This window comes from Chinchilla lanigera, unplaced genomic scaffold (assembly GCF_000276665.1).
Source record: "Chinchilla lanigera isolate Chin_1 unplaced genomic scaffold, ChiLan1.0 scaffold00114, whole genome shotgun sequence".
NCBI lineage: Eukaryota > Metazoa > Chordata > Mammalia > Rodentia > Chinchillidae > Chinchilla > Chinchilla lanigera.
The window spans coordinates 5,210,046-5,227,008 of record NW_004955515.1 but is presented as its reverse complement, the minus strand read 5'-3'; the positions used below and the strand labels follow the sequence as shown (position 1 = coordinate 5,227,008).

The window sequence follows — 16,963 nt, the reverse complement described above, 5'->3', positions numbered from 1 at the left end:
ATATATCCACAGGTTAAAAATCAATGGCTACCTGGGGCTGGGGATTTAGCTCAGCGGCAAAAGCGCCTGCCTGGCAAGCGCAAGGTCGTGAGTTCGGTTCCTGGTACCGGAGAAAAACCAAAACCAAATAAAAAATAAAAAAAAAATAAACACTATGTATCTGTTAAGTGACTTCCATATGGAATATACGGAGGACTATTACAACTCCATAATAACAAAGAATGATTAAATAATAGGCAAGGTACCCAGGAGACAACATTGCAGTAGGAATGCCCGATAAGCACAGGGGGGAAATGAAAGTCTAAACCGCGAGGAGATACCACCTCATATCTACTAGGATGGCTATGCTGGTTTTTTTTAAAGCACAGAGGTCCGGTGGGGAATGAATGGCGAGGATGTGGAGAACTCAAACCCTCGTGCCCTGCGAATGGAATTGTTCGAATAGTGCAGCCACTGTGGGAGACAGGCTGAACGGTTATAGAAGCGTCATGGGACTGGGCAGTTCCACTCCTGTGTGTATAACCAAGGAAACTGAAATCAGATGTTCACACAAAAACATGTACACAACTGTTCATAGCACTGTCATTCCCAGTACCAAAAAGTAAAAACCACCCATTAGCTGATGAACGATAAATAAAAGGTGGCAAATACTCCTACAGGGGGATGTGAGCTGGCAATGGAAAGGAAGGGGGTACTGATCCCCCGGCACTATGCATGAGCCTTGAAAAGCTGCTAAGTGAAAGCCACACACACACACACAGTACTCCACTTTTATAAAAGGACTAGAATAGGGGAATCTCAGGTATGAAGTAGATTAATGGTTGCATATGCCTGGGGTCAACAGCTAAGGACGCACACCCAGCAGCCCTGCAGCAGCACTGTTGTACGTTGCTGGACGAGAGCGGTCAACCCCAGCTATCGTATGGGGTTTCTTTATGGGGTGATGAAAACATTCATGAATGTAAAAATCATAAGGTTGCGCTACCTTACAAATAAATATACTAAAACTCACTGAATTATATGCAGCAGTACTTTAGTTGTTGAATTCAATTTGTTCCAAATTCGTGTTTGAACACCAAAAAGTTCAAGAACTGAACATACTTCTCCCATAAGAAATAATGGCAAACCAAATAATTGGTTCTAAGGTCCAAAAATTACACTTATAAATTCATTTTTCCGGGACTTTACCCAAATTTTGAAATGATTTTTTTCTTTAACTCCATCGTGCTTCTCAGTTCTCCCCTTAGCTTTACTGGTGGTATCAGGAACTTTCTCTGGAGCCATGGTTAGGATATTTTACACAAATAAAGCACACAAAAAGCACACAGATGTTTTAACCCACAAACACATGTTGTACGTTGCTGGACGAGAGCGGGGCTTAGGCTGAAGCACAGCCCGTGCAAGTTTTGTAGTGGGAATGTTGAGCTTGGAGCCATTTGATAACTGAGGTATCACTGAACTTGAGTTGGTTGTTACATGAATTATTTCTCAACTTGGAAAAAAAATCACTGAATTAGCGAGATACAATTCCTCTTGACTTTACTGTCTTCTCAAAGATTAACAGGTCTGTGGACACCCAGTGTCCACAGCGTCCAGGGCTCCCTTTCATCAGAAGACGGGTGGAGGGAGGAGACGCGGTCAGTCCTTGAGCACTGCTCCTGTATCGTGAGGACGCACACCCAGCAGCCCTGCAGCAGCACTGTGGGCAACAGGTGTGAGTCGGGCTGGATATCAAACAGCCAGCCTCCCCACAGCCACCGTCTTTCTATCTGAAACACCAGGAGAGTTCTTGGGCACGAACTTCCCACACATGGCCAGCAGCTGAGCAAACACTCATGTGAATCACAGCTTCAGCCTTCCTGGGAGGCGCGCGGAATGGTCTTCCCTAGGGAGGCGGTGGCCCTGAGCGGAAGTGCCAGTGCCTGCTGCTGGCCACAGTGCACAGCACCCAGGGAGGCCACCTCCACGGCACAGCCTCCCGGTGACACCTGTGCATGCACCTGCTTCCTGTCTGCTCCTGTGCTCTGCAGAGCCCTGGTGGTGTGGAAAACAACCCTGGTACACCGGAAAGAGCCCCAGGTCTAAGACTGTCCTACAAGAGCCTGGCCAGGTGTTTTCCGGGTCAGGTTGGTAGTTTTCTGATTGACCTCATGTGCAGCAACTTCGCATGGAAAGTATCCTAAGATAGAGTGCACATATCTCTGCCTGTCCATTTTAACTCCTTATTGATTTTGTTGTTCTGTATTTGTGGTACGGAGGATTGACCCAGGGAGCACTGAGCTAGATCCCTGGCCCTGCCTTTGAGATAGGGTTTGTCAAGCTGACCTTGAACTTGCCATCCTCCTGCCTCGGCCTCAAAAGTAGCTAGGATTACAGGTGTGCGCCACCACACCCAGCTTGATTTGCTCATTTTTCATTACTGTCATAGTTGTACCTAAGACTTAAAAATGCTGTCAGGATGTGCTGACCCTGGACCGTAAGCCCACTGTCTTCCTCCTCAAAGCCACCTGTGCTCCTGTCAGCCTTTACGACATATTTCTAACTATCAGTGACTGCAAGGAGCCTACCCTGTTGGTGTCATCCAGTTGGGCTGTCCTATCAGCCTGTTTGCTTCCTTGCTACTTCCACCCATGCCCCGGAGCTGAGCTCACCAGACACGTGCATGGCACTGCGTAACCGGGCAGGCAACGTATTAACTTCTCCATAGTCCTCCAGAAATGCCTGTAAAATTCTTATCTGTAGCTGATATAAATTTCTTCAGAAGCTTGTGCATTTTGAGCGTCTCACCTCTTCCTAGTGTCAGCATTTCTACTCTGGTCTTTATTGTGAAAACTAAAAAGAATGTACTCTACGCGTAGGAACATCGACCATAAACCTTCTTTTATTCACAAGAAAGAGGCCTGGGAAGGTGGAAATCTGCTCCCTGGTGCTGGGAGGCTGAGCCTCAGGCCCCACACTGGAGCCAGCCCAAGCCCCAGCTGTCCCTGGAGTCCCCTGTGCTGCTGCCAAGCACAGCCTGGAAGCTCAACTGCCACGTTCACATGCTCCCCTTTATGTTCCTGAAACAGTTGTTATTAATTTAGAAGAGACTGAGGTTTAAAAATCAACCAACACTTTCCACTTAAATAACTTGCGTATACATTTTCCCCTCCAAACTGTTTTGCTGGAATTAGTAATTATCTGTAAGCTGACCCCAGACCCACCCCAGGTCTGTGCTGGATGTGCTGTCTGTGTGGCGGCGGCTTCGCGCAGAGTGCTGTGAGGGCGCCCGCGCTGGCAGCAGCTCGCGGATGGGTTGCTTCCTTCAAACTTGTGACATGTCTTTGTCCCCATACAACCTCCTTTGATGGCGCTAAGCTGGTTTGATCCAGCAGCCATCTGTCGCCCATGTCCCAGCTTAGTCAAGTCCTGGGCTGACTGGCTGGCTTTTCGGGAGGGTTGCAGAGGCTCCTGGGGTGTGGCCATGGTGGGGCTCAAAGTGATGTAAGCATCCCCCCCAGGTTACCACCTGTCTTGGTTACTTTTCTCTCCTGGCTGGGACAAAATACCTGATGCCCAGAATTAAGGAAGGAAAGGTTTATTTAGCTCACAGTTTGTAGAGGTTTCAGTCCATACTTGGCCGGCTCCTAGGCAGAGTGACCTAGGGCAGAGGGCAACAGTTCATGGCAGCAGAAAAGGGCAAAAGCAACAAGAGCAAAAAGGGAGGGCTGCAGAGAGCAAGCCTCTTTCCTTCCCATACGTTGTATGCAAACCACCCGCCCCAGGGCAAGTGCAGCATTCACACCCATAATCGCAACATTGGCTCCTGAATCAATCATAAACTCTGGAAGCCCACCCCAAGGCTGCATGAGGCTTTGGGGGGACATCCAGACAAAAACCCTAATACCATCTCAACCATCAGGCACCGTGAGAGGACACACAGAAGAGAAGGTCAGAGGCTGACCTCGGTCCTGAAAACCTCACAGTGGAGCCAGCCTCCAGTCTTTGTTCTTACAAGGGCAGACAAAGACTTGCGGACAGCCAAGACCATTAGGGCACACATCGATTCTGAATGAACATCTTCTGTTCAGATGCCTATAAAGCCAGCTTTGTCCTGATGTGTAGCTTCTGCCATGCCAGAGGCTCCCAGGTTCTCCTCTGAACAGGCTGACACCGACCAGAGTCATCCTACGGGGTGTGGCACCATATCTACCCTAGAGTGGCAAGCCTAGAAACTTCAAAAGTCACAGTTTCCCTGTTACAACACTTGTGTCCAGAAAACTGTACATATCTCATTGCAGGGCTCTGATCAAAGTGTATGCTTTCCCTTATCGTGGGGCAAGCCAGAGCCAGGTGTCTGCTGCACAGTTCAGATACCTGGGCAGGGTCCTGCCATACCAGGAAAGATGCCAGGGGCTGCTTGGGTGGGTTGGAAGGATAGGCAGGCTGCGGGCATCCACTGTAGCAGGGTGGCAGCCCAAGAGCCTCAGTTCACAAGGCTTTGATGGCAGATGCCAGAGCTCCCTCAGAAGTCTGCACTGTAGAGTGCAGCAGACCTCAGCTTGGGAGCTCCTGACCCCTCCAGTCTGAGAAAAGGCCCACTGAGGAGCTGTCCCAGGTGGGAGGCGGAAGAGAAATGAAGGAAACCGGAACGAACTGTGTGGTGCTTACGTGGGATGTTACCTGGGGAAGGCGATGGTTGTGGAAGCCTGGAGGGCCCTGCAAAGGCCTGACTGGGTGTGTGTGGTGACAGATGAGGGCAGGGGCAGGACAGCGAAGGTGGCACCAGCGAGTGGCATGTGTGACATGGAGATGTTCAACCCCAACGGGCTTCTGATTTTCAGCCAGTTCCCCAGAAAAGTGTCCCTGTGCTGTCACCCCTTGCTCTCCCAACGGCTGACTGATCATTTCTCCACGCAGGACAAGTACCCAGACATGGTGCACCTCCCCGAAGGGGCCTGTTCCCACTGCATGGTGATCTGCAGTGCCAGCCGCCCAGGGTGAGTCTGTAAAGCAAGGCTCAGCAATAGGAACTAAACGTAACGCCGCCCCCCCCCCGCCCCCGACAAGGACTAAAGATCACCCAGTGGAGCAGTCAGGGACATCTCAGCAGGTACCTGACACCTGCAGAGCGGCAGCCCAGGCTCCACTCTCCCTCACAGCCGAGGGGAAGTCTGCTGGGAGCGTGCAGGGGGCGCCAGCTGCAGCGAGTAGGGTTCCACTGTGGCTCCTTCAGGAGCCTTAGAGGGGCACTGGGAGAAGGTGGCCTGTGACTGTTACTGGAGATGTGGGAGGGCAGAAGCTGGGGTGAGTGCTGGAGCTCCCCGGACAGGCCAGAGATAGAGACCGCTCAGCCTCCCTTCCCCAGCTCCGCCCAGGGCCATTCTCATGCCTCATCCTGTGTGCGTGCGTGCCTGCTGATCCGTCCACTTTGGAACCAGCGTACAATTCCTAGCTGTACAGGTCTCACACACGTCTTCCTTATGCAGGCTCCCAGGCCTTGCTTTGGTCCGGCAGCTGCATTTCTCTTGCTGTATTCTTCGCTTCTGGTCCTTTCTTCTGCCACACAGGCGTCTCTTGGCTGTTACCCTGAGACGAAATTCCTGAGCCATAGAAAAGGTGTGTGTATGCTTTGTCAGCCAGATTTTCTGCGTATCCTTTGATATTCCCAGCCAGGATGCACAGCTCACACAGTTCCCACTCGTGGTTCCCACTGTCCTGTGTTTTCCTCCACCGTGGGCAGCTGTCTTTAGGAGGACAGCGCGGACAGGTAGGGACCACGCGCCAACAGTACGGCAGACTGAACTCTGACTGAGCTGCAGCCCAGCACCCCTCCCCGTTTTTTTGAGACAGGATCTCACTAAGTTACTAAATTGCCCAGGCTGGGCTTGAACTTGACTCCTGCATCAGTTTCCCAAGTAGCTGGGATTGAAGGTGTCGACAAAGTTAATCTTTTAACTAAGTTTCAAAAACCCTTAATTTGTGCCCTCTTTCAGGTTTGAACTGGTGATTGTTTGGAGGATACAAATAAATGAAGAAGGGAAGGTTTTACCAAAGCTGGATCTTCTCACCAAAATTCCTCAGCGAGGTAGGGCCTCTGAGCATGGAAGTCCTTCCCAGCAGACTTCTCAGTATGCCCAACTAAGCTACCTATTTATGTTTCGTCTGGTTTTATATGGGAAGAATCAAAAGTTAAAAATCTTGCTGATGTACTCTGTATATCAGTTTTCAAAATATCAGTAAATTATTCACAAAGCATGAGAAGGGATCCCTAGCCCCGGGCCTCCCAGGCTGAGTGCAGGAGGGAACAGTCTGTCTGCCTGGAACCACAGGTGAGGCCCCTCCACGCCCCAGCTGCTCTGGTGCCCCCTCTTCTGCACGGCTGGCCGCGAGGGCGGGGCTTGGTGGCACCAGGGATTTCTTATCTCGTTTATGTTTGCTTCACAGCCCTGAAGCTGGACAAGAACAGAGTCATAGAAAATGCTCCTCTGAGCTTCCGGACCCTGCTAGGAGTGCTTGGAATTGAAGCTGCTGTTGAAAGCCTGATTGTTTTATGCAAGGATGAGTAGTTCCCAAAGGGCGGACACGAGGAAGAAGATGTGTGCAGGAGCAGCCTACCTGCCACTCATACGTTTGCTCTTTGCCGTGCAGAAGCCACACCCTCACAAGACTTTGCCACCTGGTAGTTTCGGCACATTAGACACCCTCATAACGTGAAAAACACAGCTATTTAATGTCCAATAAAGGTGACAGCTACAAAACGGCAGCGATGACATGCAGAGGTTGTTTTTTAAGTAAGTTTAACATTTGAGTGGCTGTCAGCCCTTGGATGGCTACAGAGGAGCTGGGCACCCCTCCCCCATACGCAGTCACCCTAGTGACGGCCACACAGGCCAGCTTAGAGGGACCCTGCCTGGCTCCTGCTCCAGGGCTCTTGGTGGTGCTGCAGCTCCATTTCCTCAGCACACCTTGGGCCAGAGGGGCCGCACTGCCTCCCGTCTGCACGGCAGCATCTCCATGCCTGACACTCTCCACCTTCCGCAAAAGAAGTCTGGCTGTGGCTTTCAAATGGCCTCACTGAACTGAGAGTGTGGTGGCCCTGCAGTGGCCTGTTACAGTGGCCTGTCACAATGGTCTGTCACAGCCTTCCGGGACCGGGGAGAGTCCTCCCACCAGGAGCACACAGCAGCAGGTCTGCGGGGGACCAGGATGCCCGGGTATAGGACTGTGCGTGCGTGCGTGTGTGTGTGCATGTGTGTGTGTGTGTGTGTGTGTGTGTGTGTGTTTTGGGGAGATGCCCCATTCTCTCCTCTCCCCCAGGCTGTTTGTGTTCCTCCCATCTGTCCTCCAGGATGGAGCCACTGCTAGCCAGTGACTCCAGGACACCTGGCGTAGAGGCCACCCCTCCAAACCCAGGCCCCAGGCAGAGCTGACCTGTGTAAGGCCCCCCCAGCCCCAGCCCGGCAACAGTAAACCACCTGAGCTCAAACAATGCCAACTGTCCTCTCCCTTCCTTCTGAAGATGTGAGCTTCACACATGGCTCAGGTGGTGTCTCCAAGTCCCCAATCACAATACATACAATACACATACAGAGGAGTGTGGCACACCTGTCCAAATGCCTAAGTTTTGGGTTTGGGGGGGGTTTTGTTTGTTTTTTGGCGCAGTACCCAGTACTGAACACAGATGGCACTGACCTACATGCCCAGCCCCTTTCGTTATTCTAAGACAAAGTCTTGCTAAACTGCCCAGGCTAGCCTCAAACTTGTGATTCTCCTGCCTCAGCCTCCCAGGGTGCTAGGATGACAAGCATGCGCCACCCCACCTGGCTGCATAGGTATCTTTTTGTATCTCTGAATACAGATTTAATACAGACTTAGAAACAGTAAGACAATTCAAAATAAATTCTAAAAGAGTTGTCTTGATTCAATCAAACAAGTATAATTTTCAAGTTATCACAAAATTTCCCACAAAAATTTACAATCAGCAAAATATTTTTCCTCATTTTTCATGTAGCATTTCATACAATTTCATGGTTTCATTAATATAATATGTTACAATAAGCCTTCATTAGTCCCTCAAGACAATGATATAAATAGTCTGTACAACCTAACATAGAATAAAAAATGAAGCCAAGATTCCCAATGATTTCATAGCAGCCGGGCACACTTTTGGTGACCCCAACAAGGACCCTCTCCGTGCAAGCTGGGAGCTGTGTATCCTCCAGAAGCAGGGCCTCCTGCAGCCCCCAGGGGATGGTGAGGCCCCAGGCCCTCACGCCTGCTGCACTCAAGGCAACCCGAGCAGGAATGCGGCAGGGAGGAAGGGGACACTGGAGTGCCAGGACAACTGGGCTGTCAGCCACCTACCCCAGCAACTCAGCGAGGTACAACTCTGCTTCCAGCTTCGACAGCAGCAATTTCAGGTAGGAAAGAATGCCGCATCTCCCCCTAGAGTTAGAGATAAAATCATAAAGCAACAATAAAAAGTCAATGCTCGCATGAGTGGTGTCCGTCCTGACCTGAGTTGTGCTCCCCACTGACCTTTCCGAGAGCCATGGGCTTCGGCACCTCCACAGGGACCCTGAGTCTACACCACTCAGAATCGACATCCGCGCTAACCCCTGCTCACTTGGCAGCGGGGACCCACCCAGAGCCTGTGGTGATTTTTGTGGCTTGCACTGAAAAGGTTACCAGTAACAACTGGGAAAGTTCCAGTAGTATCCATGTTTCTCAAAAGTCCAAACTATAAGATGTTCATGACTATTCAAGTTTTCTATATAAGAAGTGTGGTAGTAGGAGATCCAAACCTTGTGTCTTATAATAAGGCTTTTCGCATTAGAGTTAGACACGAGCCCTGGTTGGAAGGAAGAACTACCCAGGATGTCTTCCCAGGGCTTAACGGACACTTCCTTTAAGAACGTGAGTGGCTTCCTGGGATGTGGCACTCACGTCCTACATTCCTTGTCCTGGAGGATGCTTCTAGTGCTCTTCAATTTCATGTCTGCAGAGGCAGTCTCGCCTCAGCAAGGGTTAAAAGCAAAACATTCACGGCCAAAAGTCATCCAACACACTACAGAACAGTTCTGTCATTCAGCTTTCACATTCAAGTTTCACAGACTGCAGGGGGACAGTTAGACCTTGTGGAGAACTAATGTGCAATCCTCACTCTCCTTGAACCGAGTCGACATGACAGTGTCGTCTTTGGCATGCACCGTCTTTGAGTAATAGTTGACTATCTTGGCGTCCAGTTTGTACTGGTGAGGGATGCTCTCATACGGCTTGAGGTCCAGGTCCAGCACAGACACAGAGAAGGCCAGCCGGGACCTCGAGGAGGGGACGATGAGCTTCTGATCAGAGCTGCAAGGCAGAAAGCAATTTCAGAACGCAGGCCTTCACCACCCTCACAGCAGCTCACGAAAAGCACACAGTCTGTGTGTCTGTCAGCCGCGCGCGCACACACGCATGCGAAGCCTGTGCAGGCGCCTGCCCCCTGTGACGTGGGCCCACACCGCCCTGCGCTGCCCATGGGGCTGAGGGGCTGCGCGATGGAAAAGCCATTATGTGGAATGCGAGAGCGATACTCCCCGCAGACCTGCGGTCTAAACAGAATGTTGAAAAAGTCACTTTATCCTGAGCCAAGGATTACAAAACCGAAGAAAAAGTAAAAAGATCTGGCTGTCTGACAGCCAAGTGGATGAATGCTGAGAACAGGCTTCTCTTTATGTGCCTTTCCCATGTCTGCTGAGAAACGCGAGATCTTTTATGCATTTCACATCTGGAAAGAGATCTGGTTTCATATTTTACTCTAACCGTACCTTTTGGTGCTTTCTCAGGGCTTAGTTTTGTAGTCTTTATAAACATCAGAACTTCATGTGCTTATAATAAAATAGGAACACTTGCACGTAAAACACTTTCAGAGTCACTCAGAATCGGTGCTGAGATGGCTGTGTAGCTCGCCTGGCTCAGAGAACTCAGCACACAGCATTCAAACGAGTGGCTAAGTGAATTACAAACTCAGTTTAGCCCAAAAGAAGTGTTCTGCGGTTCTGGCTTCTCCATGCTTACTACTGTTCTAGATTTGGAAATCATTAAATACAAAATAAGACACTACTTTCAAAGGCCTGCTTTGGAAAGAGAGCCTGCTCTGAGAATGCTAATCAAGGGCTGCAATCTAATTTAATTCCTACTCCAGAATCCTGTTTATAGGAAAAAATTAACTGTCATAGCCGAGCAACTACCTCAGCTGCTAGGGTCATTGCTGTCTCCTACATAGCAGAGAACAGCAAATCAGTTGTGCGCAAATTAACACCTTCAGTCTCGCTTTGGAAGCTGGAAGGGACCTGAAGCTTGTCCTGGCCAGCCCTACATTTCCTAGAGAACTGCTGCGGCCCAAGGCAACGCGTAGTCCTGATGCCTGAACCTCAGGCCCAGTGCGCCTGGCTGGGACAGCCCACCTACCTGGACCAGTACAAGGGTATGGATTTTATAGGATACCTCAGCGTCTCGGTTATAAGCAGCACCCAATAAGATGACACCTGAAGTCAGTAAGGATCTTCTAAGCAGTCCCTACAGAACCCCAACCAGAAACTTCATGGGAGTCATGGTCAGTGGCCGGCAGGTGCTAGCCTCTGCCGCCAAGATGCTCACCTGCCCCTCAGTGTCCCTGAGGCTGAGACTGGATAAGAGGCTCCCAGGGCCACATGACTCTCCTGTCACAAACGTGTCTCTCTGGGAGCCTAGGCACTGGGGCTGGAAGGACTTCTGGCCACAGGGGAGCTGCCCTCACCTGGACAGCTGTTCTCTGGGGCACTGACCACAGGGAGGGCGGCCAGGGGCACAGGCAGAGAAGCCAAGGCTTTAGCCGCTGTCCATGCTGTTTGAAACAGGAAATCAAGAGTAGCAGCACCAGGACTGAGGGAAGGGAGCCACGGGCAGCTCTCCCTGTGGTTCCAAAATCCCAAACCATCTACAACAACAGGAAGGCAAGTTTCAGACCTTGGCTACAACAGCAGAAACGGCAGAGCTGGAAAAGCCTTCACTCGAGGTGCTAAGTTTAAAATACCCAACCTGTCTGCGAGCTGTAAAAGGTTAAAGATCTAAACTTCACCTCAGGTTTACTGGGCTTCTCCCAGATATAAAAATGATCAGGTGGAACCTCACCCTCGGTCCGTCTCTGAGTGCCACGGCCAGACCAAGTGTCCAGCGCAGCCATGGAGCACACAGCCCCTGAGGGCAGCCAGTGAGGCTCACGCAGAAGCTGGGACTGGTTCCCCTACCCTGACGAGCCCTGCACAGACGCACAAGGGCAGGAGTGGGGGAGCCTTCAAGGGTCTGCTTCCTGCCACCAGCCTATGCCCCTTCAGAGCTTCTTCAAAACCTCAGGAACGCAAATCAGGAGTTTGAGGTCTTCCACCCACCCCTCCAACTTGGTCACAGAATTGTAAATGTCTGTATACCTAACTTCCCCTAAATCTAAGATTTTTCCAACACAAAGCTTACATATTTTAAAACTAAAATCAGCTTAAATCAAGTATATGTAACACTTAAGACTGAAAATGCTCTCCACTGTACATCTTTCTTTATATTTTTAGCTCCTTCCTTTAAATATGATTCATGCTTATTGACAGTTTTTTACATAGTGCTAGGATGGAATCCAGGGCCTGGTGCAGGCTAGGCTGACACTTTCCATTGAGCTATGGCCTAACTCTACCAGTATATTTCTTACTACACCATGAGAGTGATTCCTGAACTTCGTGAAAGAGCTCAGGATGAGCTCTTAAAGACAAATGGAACACAGTGTTATAAATTTAATGAGCACACAGCTGTACCATAATTTCACCATTTCCTTATTTTGCACATGAAGACTGTTTGCAAATTTTCAAATAAAATCATGGCACAAGACGCCTTTCCACACAGCATTTGGGTCCGTGAGGATTCTGCAGGTGAGACTTCCCTGAAGCGTGGACAGCTTGGTCACACCAGAGTGAACAGGGATGAGTGTCACCAGGTGGCTCCCCGACTCCTTACCAAATTCACCAAGGCAAGAGAGGCTGTTAGGGTTGGAAGCCTGAGACTGTCCCTATGTTTTTAGGATACACCCAAGACCGTCTCCCTTTGTCCCTGCGGATGAGACTGCAGAGGGACACTCGTGCCTGCACCCCTCGCCTGAGCCCCGCACAGGGTGTGGAACAGGACATGGCCCCCGCTCACGTGGCAGCAGCTGACTGTGCAGGACAGCTGGTCCAGGTCTGAGCAGGGCGCTGGTGTTCAGCTCTCTCCAGTGACATCACCGTCACCATGCACTGTCACAGCAGATCTGGGGGAAGTGCGTGCCTCATCTTCCTTCAGGGCCCTGCACCTGCCTTTCCTGCTGTTCCCCGAGCCCCTGCGCTCACACATCCGACTCCCGGCTGCATCCTGGGCCACCCTTGTGGGTCTCTCACCTACCAGGCAGCTTCCCACGGAGGGCTTCTCCCAGCTAAGCCCTGGCGGCCCTTCCCTAGGGGAAATTAAACAAAACACCTTTCCTGTGCGTCAGTCACACCCTGTAACTGTCCTCAGGGTTTCACATCAGAGAGGGAGCAATTCTGTGCCTGCCAGGAACAGGACTCCTGGAAACTGTTTAGCCAAAAGCATCGAAGAGATGGCTGGCAGCTAGTGAGTGAGGTCATCCTGACCCAGGAACGCGCCCGAGAAACAGAGCACTCAGGTCCCGAGTGTCCCATCTGACACCCTCAAGACCCATGCTGAAGATGCTGGCTGCCTAGTTACAGGGAGGAGATGCTCAGGCTCAGCTGGTGCCTGAAACGGGCCGGGGCTCAGGATAGTGACCTCCAGGACAGAGGCTGCGAACACGCTTAACTCAAAGGGAAGGCAGAGCACTACATGTACTGTTTCAAGGCTTTTAAGTGATAGCGACACTTCTGAAGTCACCACACCCCACTGGCCTGGCAGAAGACTAGGACAAGGCCCACAGGGACCCACAGCACCGCAGAGCTCAGGGCCTGGCCAGGGCCTGGGCTTCTTCAGTGGAATTTGCTGCATTATCCACACTGCTTCTAACCCTGAGAGTATTTTCTTATAAAGTAAGAATTTCAATCTAATAGAACAACTGTTTTCAGTTATCTTCCACAAATGTCTTTGCATTAGAAGCTTCTAGAGAGCGAGAGCTAGAAAGCCCTATGATATCATGCAAGCCAAGGATGCAGTGGTCCTGTCAGGGGGGTCCTTAAATACGGGGACCCGCTGTGTCCTCCTCTGCCACCAAACCCTGCTAAGACGATGAGCAAGGGATGTGCAGGCCTCACCTGGCGTCCTGCAGACACGGGGAGAGCGCGATCATGATGGAGCAGTCCTTGGCAGTCATGGCCACACGGTACTGCTGCACCTGCAGGGAGGGAGAGGTCAGCCCGGCCACATAGCCACTCCCAGCCACCAAGAAATGCCCACCAACAGGCAGAGCAGGATGGTCCCCAACACATCCACCACCATCACCTCCACAGACACATTCAGGCACTTTTCCCCTTTCTTCTTTGGACTGTCACACATCATAGGAATTTTTAGACTGAACAGCTCTCACTTTTACAAAAATAACCAGTTACACAAAAAGAAGTGGTCCTTACACATTATCATGGGCCTCAACATGTGTGCTGATGACCGACGCGTCCTTCTAGCTGTTCCTTCCCAATCCCTAGAACCCAGAGGACCTGCCCAAAAAAAGCCTGTAGGGGAGGGACAAAGAAGCTAAAGAGGAATGCACTCTAAGGGGGTCGGCTGTTTCCAGGCTGAAAAAGCTCACCAGCGGGGGAAACACACAGCGCCTGGCCTTGTACCCTATCCAGTTGTAAAGAAATCCATTATTTCATATATTTTGACATACCCAGTCGAAAACAAAGAGTTGGGCATGGTAATGCAGGCCTGCACTCCCAGCACTCAGGAAGCCGAGGTAGGAGGATCACTGTGAGTTCAAGGCCAGTCTAGCGAGACCCTGTGTCGACCCATCCTTCTCTCAAGAAAAGCAAACAAAGAGTTCCATGTAAAAAATTACAGGGCTAGGGATATAGCTCAGTGGCACAAGCACCTGCTTCGTGAGTGTAAGGTCCTGAGTTCGATTCCTGGTACCAAAAAAAATTATAAAATAGGTAGCAGGTGCTTGGTACACTATAAGCCTTTCTATTAAAACTGAGCAGCCATGAAAGACACAAATTTAAAAACCTAAAAGCTAAAGAGCTTTCTATGATAGTCCTAATCCAAAATCTAAAGACAAGGGAAAGACTGGGAGAAAACACACACAAGATGAAACAGACTGTAGACGTGGAAACCCACTAAAGTGCTAGAGATCAATATGGACAATAACTAATCACAAAAAAGGACCAAACAAACTGGGAGAAGGAAATTTTATACACACACACACGTTTTACCAATCTGCAGAGTAGAAAATATTTCATTCCTAAATTTGCATTTCCTTAATTTATAGTGAGATTACACACACACACACACACACACACACACACACGGAACTTGAATGTACGTGTGTATGTATGTGTGTGTGTGTAGAGAGAGAGAGAGGGAGACAGAGGGGGAGAGAAAGAGAAAGACAGAAAGGGTTAGGGAGAGAGGGAAGGAGGGGAGGCTAGATTTTGACTTTTGTAATGTTCAACTAGATAAATGGGGCCAACTCAGCTGCTGAAGCCAACTTAAAAAGCTGGATGAAATAGCAGAAATATTTGTGTGAAGACAGAACTAACAAGACAGGGAAGGCAAAGGCATCTGGGTCTGCTTTTCTAGAAGGGCAATAGTTCTGGAGGGTCAGCTGACAGATGCTTTTAACCACCCGGGGCTATGGAGAGAGAAACCACGGAGAACCCCGTCTGAGTTAGTACTCAAAATGCTGCTCCTTTTAAAATCACATATGCTCAAGGAACAGCCAATCTATGATCCCAGCACTCTAGGAGGCTGAGGCAGAATTACAAATTCAAGCCCAGCCTGGGTATAACAAATTAGCAAGAACCTGTCTCAAAAAAATAAATAAATAAAAAGGGCTGGGATGTAGCTCTCAATACAAAGGCCCTGGGTTCAATCCCCAGTACAGAAACAACAAAAAGATGAAATGTGAGCCAAAGTCCACAGGGCCTACCGGGAATTGCAGCTCTACTTGAAGAGCTCACTGAAACTGGATTAAAACAAATTCAACTTGCTAGTGCTCCTTGGCCTCTGGCGGAAGCAGACCGACAATTCTCCCTGGAAAAAGATACAATCCTAAGCCTCACATTATTTCTAAAATAACTGTGCAAAGACAATTTCTGGCACACAAAAATACGCAGGCACAAGAAGACAGGATGAGATGAACAAAACCCAGCACAATCCAGCAAAGAACACAAGAGAAGAGGGGAATACAAGGATCTCGGTACTTTCCACTCACTTTCACTGAGGGTTGAAAACTTGTAAAAAAATAAAGTTTATTTTAAAAGAGGAAGGGAGGGAAGGAGCGAGGTGGGCAGAGAGAAAATGAGCTGCAACTTGAAAAAAAAAAACCCCGAATTGTCAAAAGCGATGGCCACAGAGGACTTCCAGCTGTTGGATGTACCAGACACACATGCTGTTCTGCTCACGGAATCGGAGGCAAAACAACTTCACAGGACAACTGGAAACTATAAAAATAAAGCACGTAAAAATTCTAGATCCAAAAAATGCAAGAATCAGTATTAAGAATTCAACAGTTTTAATGGAAAATTAGAAAACATGAAAGGACTACGACCTGTGGGTAGATCATGATCTGAACACGGCAACAGGACTGACAGGGTCGAGTATTTCTCCTAAGTAGCAATCTCTTCGCAGAGTGTTAAGCTGGGGTCACAGAGCAGGAACAGTTATTCCTGCCAGGCCCACAGGCTGGGAATCAGCCACACCAGCCAGGAGCTGAGGAGCTACTCCCGCCCTGGCGTCAGGTATCTCCTGCTGCTTTTTTATTCCTTACAAAAAAAATAATCTTTAATTATTGTAATTCACACATCATTCTGCCCTGAGAGTTAAAATGCAAATGGCCACCTGCCTGGCAAACACAAAGTCCTGAGTTCAATTCCCAGTACCAAAAAAAAACAAAAAAACAAAAAGCAAATGGCATCGAGGGAGGGTAACACTGCTCTGAACCTGGTGTTCTAAACCGAGTAACCCAAAAGACAGAGTTGGGCGTGAAAAGGTCATAATTTAGGGCAGGGAACCAAGCATGAAAAGGTCATAATTTAGGGCAGGGAACCAAGCACAGACAAAAAATGAAAAAAAGAGACAAAGCTAAAGAAAATACCAAACTGGAAGACATCAAAAGAAAATATCCGGAATGAAGCGTAACAAGAAAACCACTAGAAAATGCAGAAGACAGGACAATGTGTCTAGCATGTGTAACTGGAGTCCTGGAGAGGAAATGAACGAAAACAAAACCTGACAAAGGCCAAAATTTTTCCTAAACCGAAGACATCAAGCTAGAGATTCAAGAAAACCTCCCTCAAATCCCTTACACATACTGCCGAACAAAAACTAAGAATTCTCTGCGAGCAGACTGCACCAAAAAAGAACATTAAAAGGTGTTCTTCAGACAAGACCAAAGCAATCCTCATCTACGCTCAGAGACATGGGGAAGGATGGAGGGAAACGAACGACAGCAAAACCCAAAGCAGAAGGCTTCTCGGCCTTAAGGCAGGAGACGGTGTGAGCGGCAACAGCAGCGGTCAGGGTGAAGAGTGCTGGTAAAGTGGATCCAAGAACTTGTGTGATTTACTTGGCAGGGGAGACACCAGAGCTAAGAATCTTGCACTGCCCAAGAAGAGAGTGTTAAGTAATACTGGCCTCCAGTAAGTCCACTCACTGCTGCAATAGTTAAGAAACCACTAAAACAGTGACAGCCTTTGTAACTTCCAAGTAAACAGACTATGGACAGAGAATGAGAAGAAGAAAGGTAAGCTAAAAGTAGAAAATCTCAAATAGATGA

General features: G+C 49.3%; 2 protein-coding genes across 5 annotated transcripts in view; one reads left to right on the top strand and one right to left on the bottom strand.

Moving 5' to 3' along the window:
* Nucleotides 1–6,752, top strand: part of Cenpp (centromere protein P) — a 228,091-nt gene extending 221,339 nt beyond the window's left edge. For both annotated transcript variants that reach the window (XM_013506874.1, XM_005408912.2), the window contains exons 6-8: nt 4,900–4,979; nt 5,976–6,067; nt 6,427–6,752. In XM_013506874.1, coding sequence (XP_013362328.1) covers nt 4,900–4,979; nt 5,976–6,067; nt 6,427–6,548 — 294 coding nt within the window. In that variant the 3' untranslated portion in view covers nt 6,549–6,752. The remainder of the gene's footprint in view (nt 1–4,899; nt 4,980–5,975; nt 6,068–6,426) is intronic.
* Nucleotides 6,753–7,878: 1,126 nt separating this feature from the next.
* Nucleotides 7,879–16,963, bottom strand: part of Ippk (inositol 1,3,4,5,6-pentakisphosphate 2-kinase) — a 48,967-nt gene continuing 39,882 nt past the window's right edge. For 2 of the 3 annotated variants that reach the window (XM_005408913.1, XM_013506872.1), the window contains 3 exons: nt 13,287–13,366; nt 9,117–9,336; nt 7,879–8,427 (listed from right to left, as the gene is read on the bottom strand). In XM_005408913.1, the coding sequence (XP_005408970.1) occupies nt 8,356–8,427; nt 9,117–9,336; nt 13,287–13,366 (372 nt within the window). In that variant the 3' untranslated portion in view covers nt 7,879–8,355. Of the gene's footprint in view, nt 9,337–13,286; nt 13,367–16,963 lie in introns of all 3 variants that reach the window. The other variant, XM_005408914.1, reaches the window with a different exon arrangement.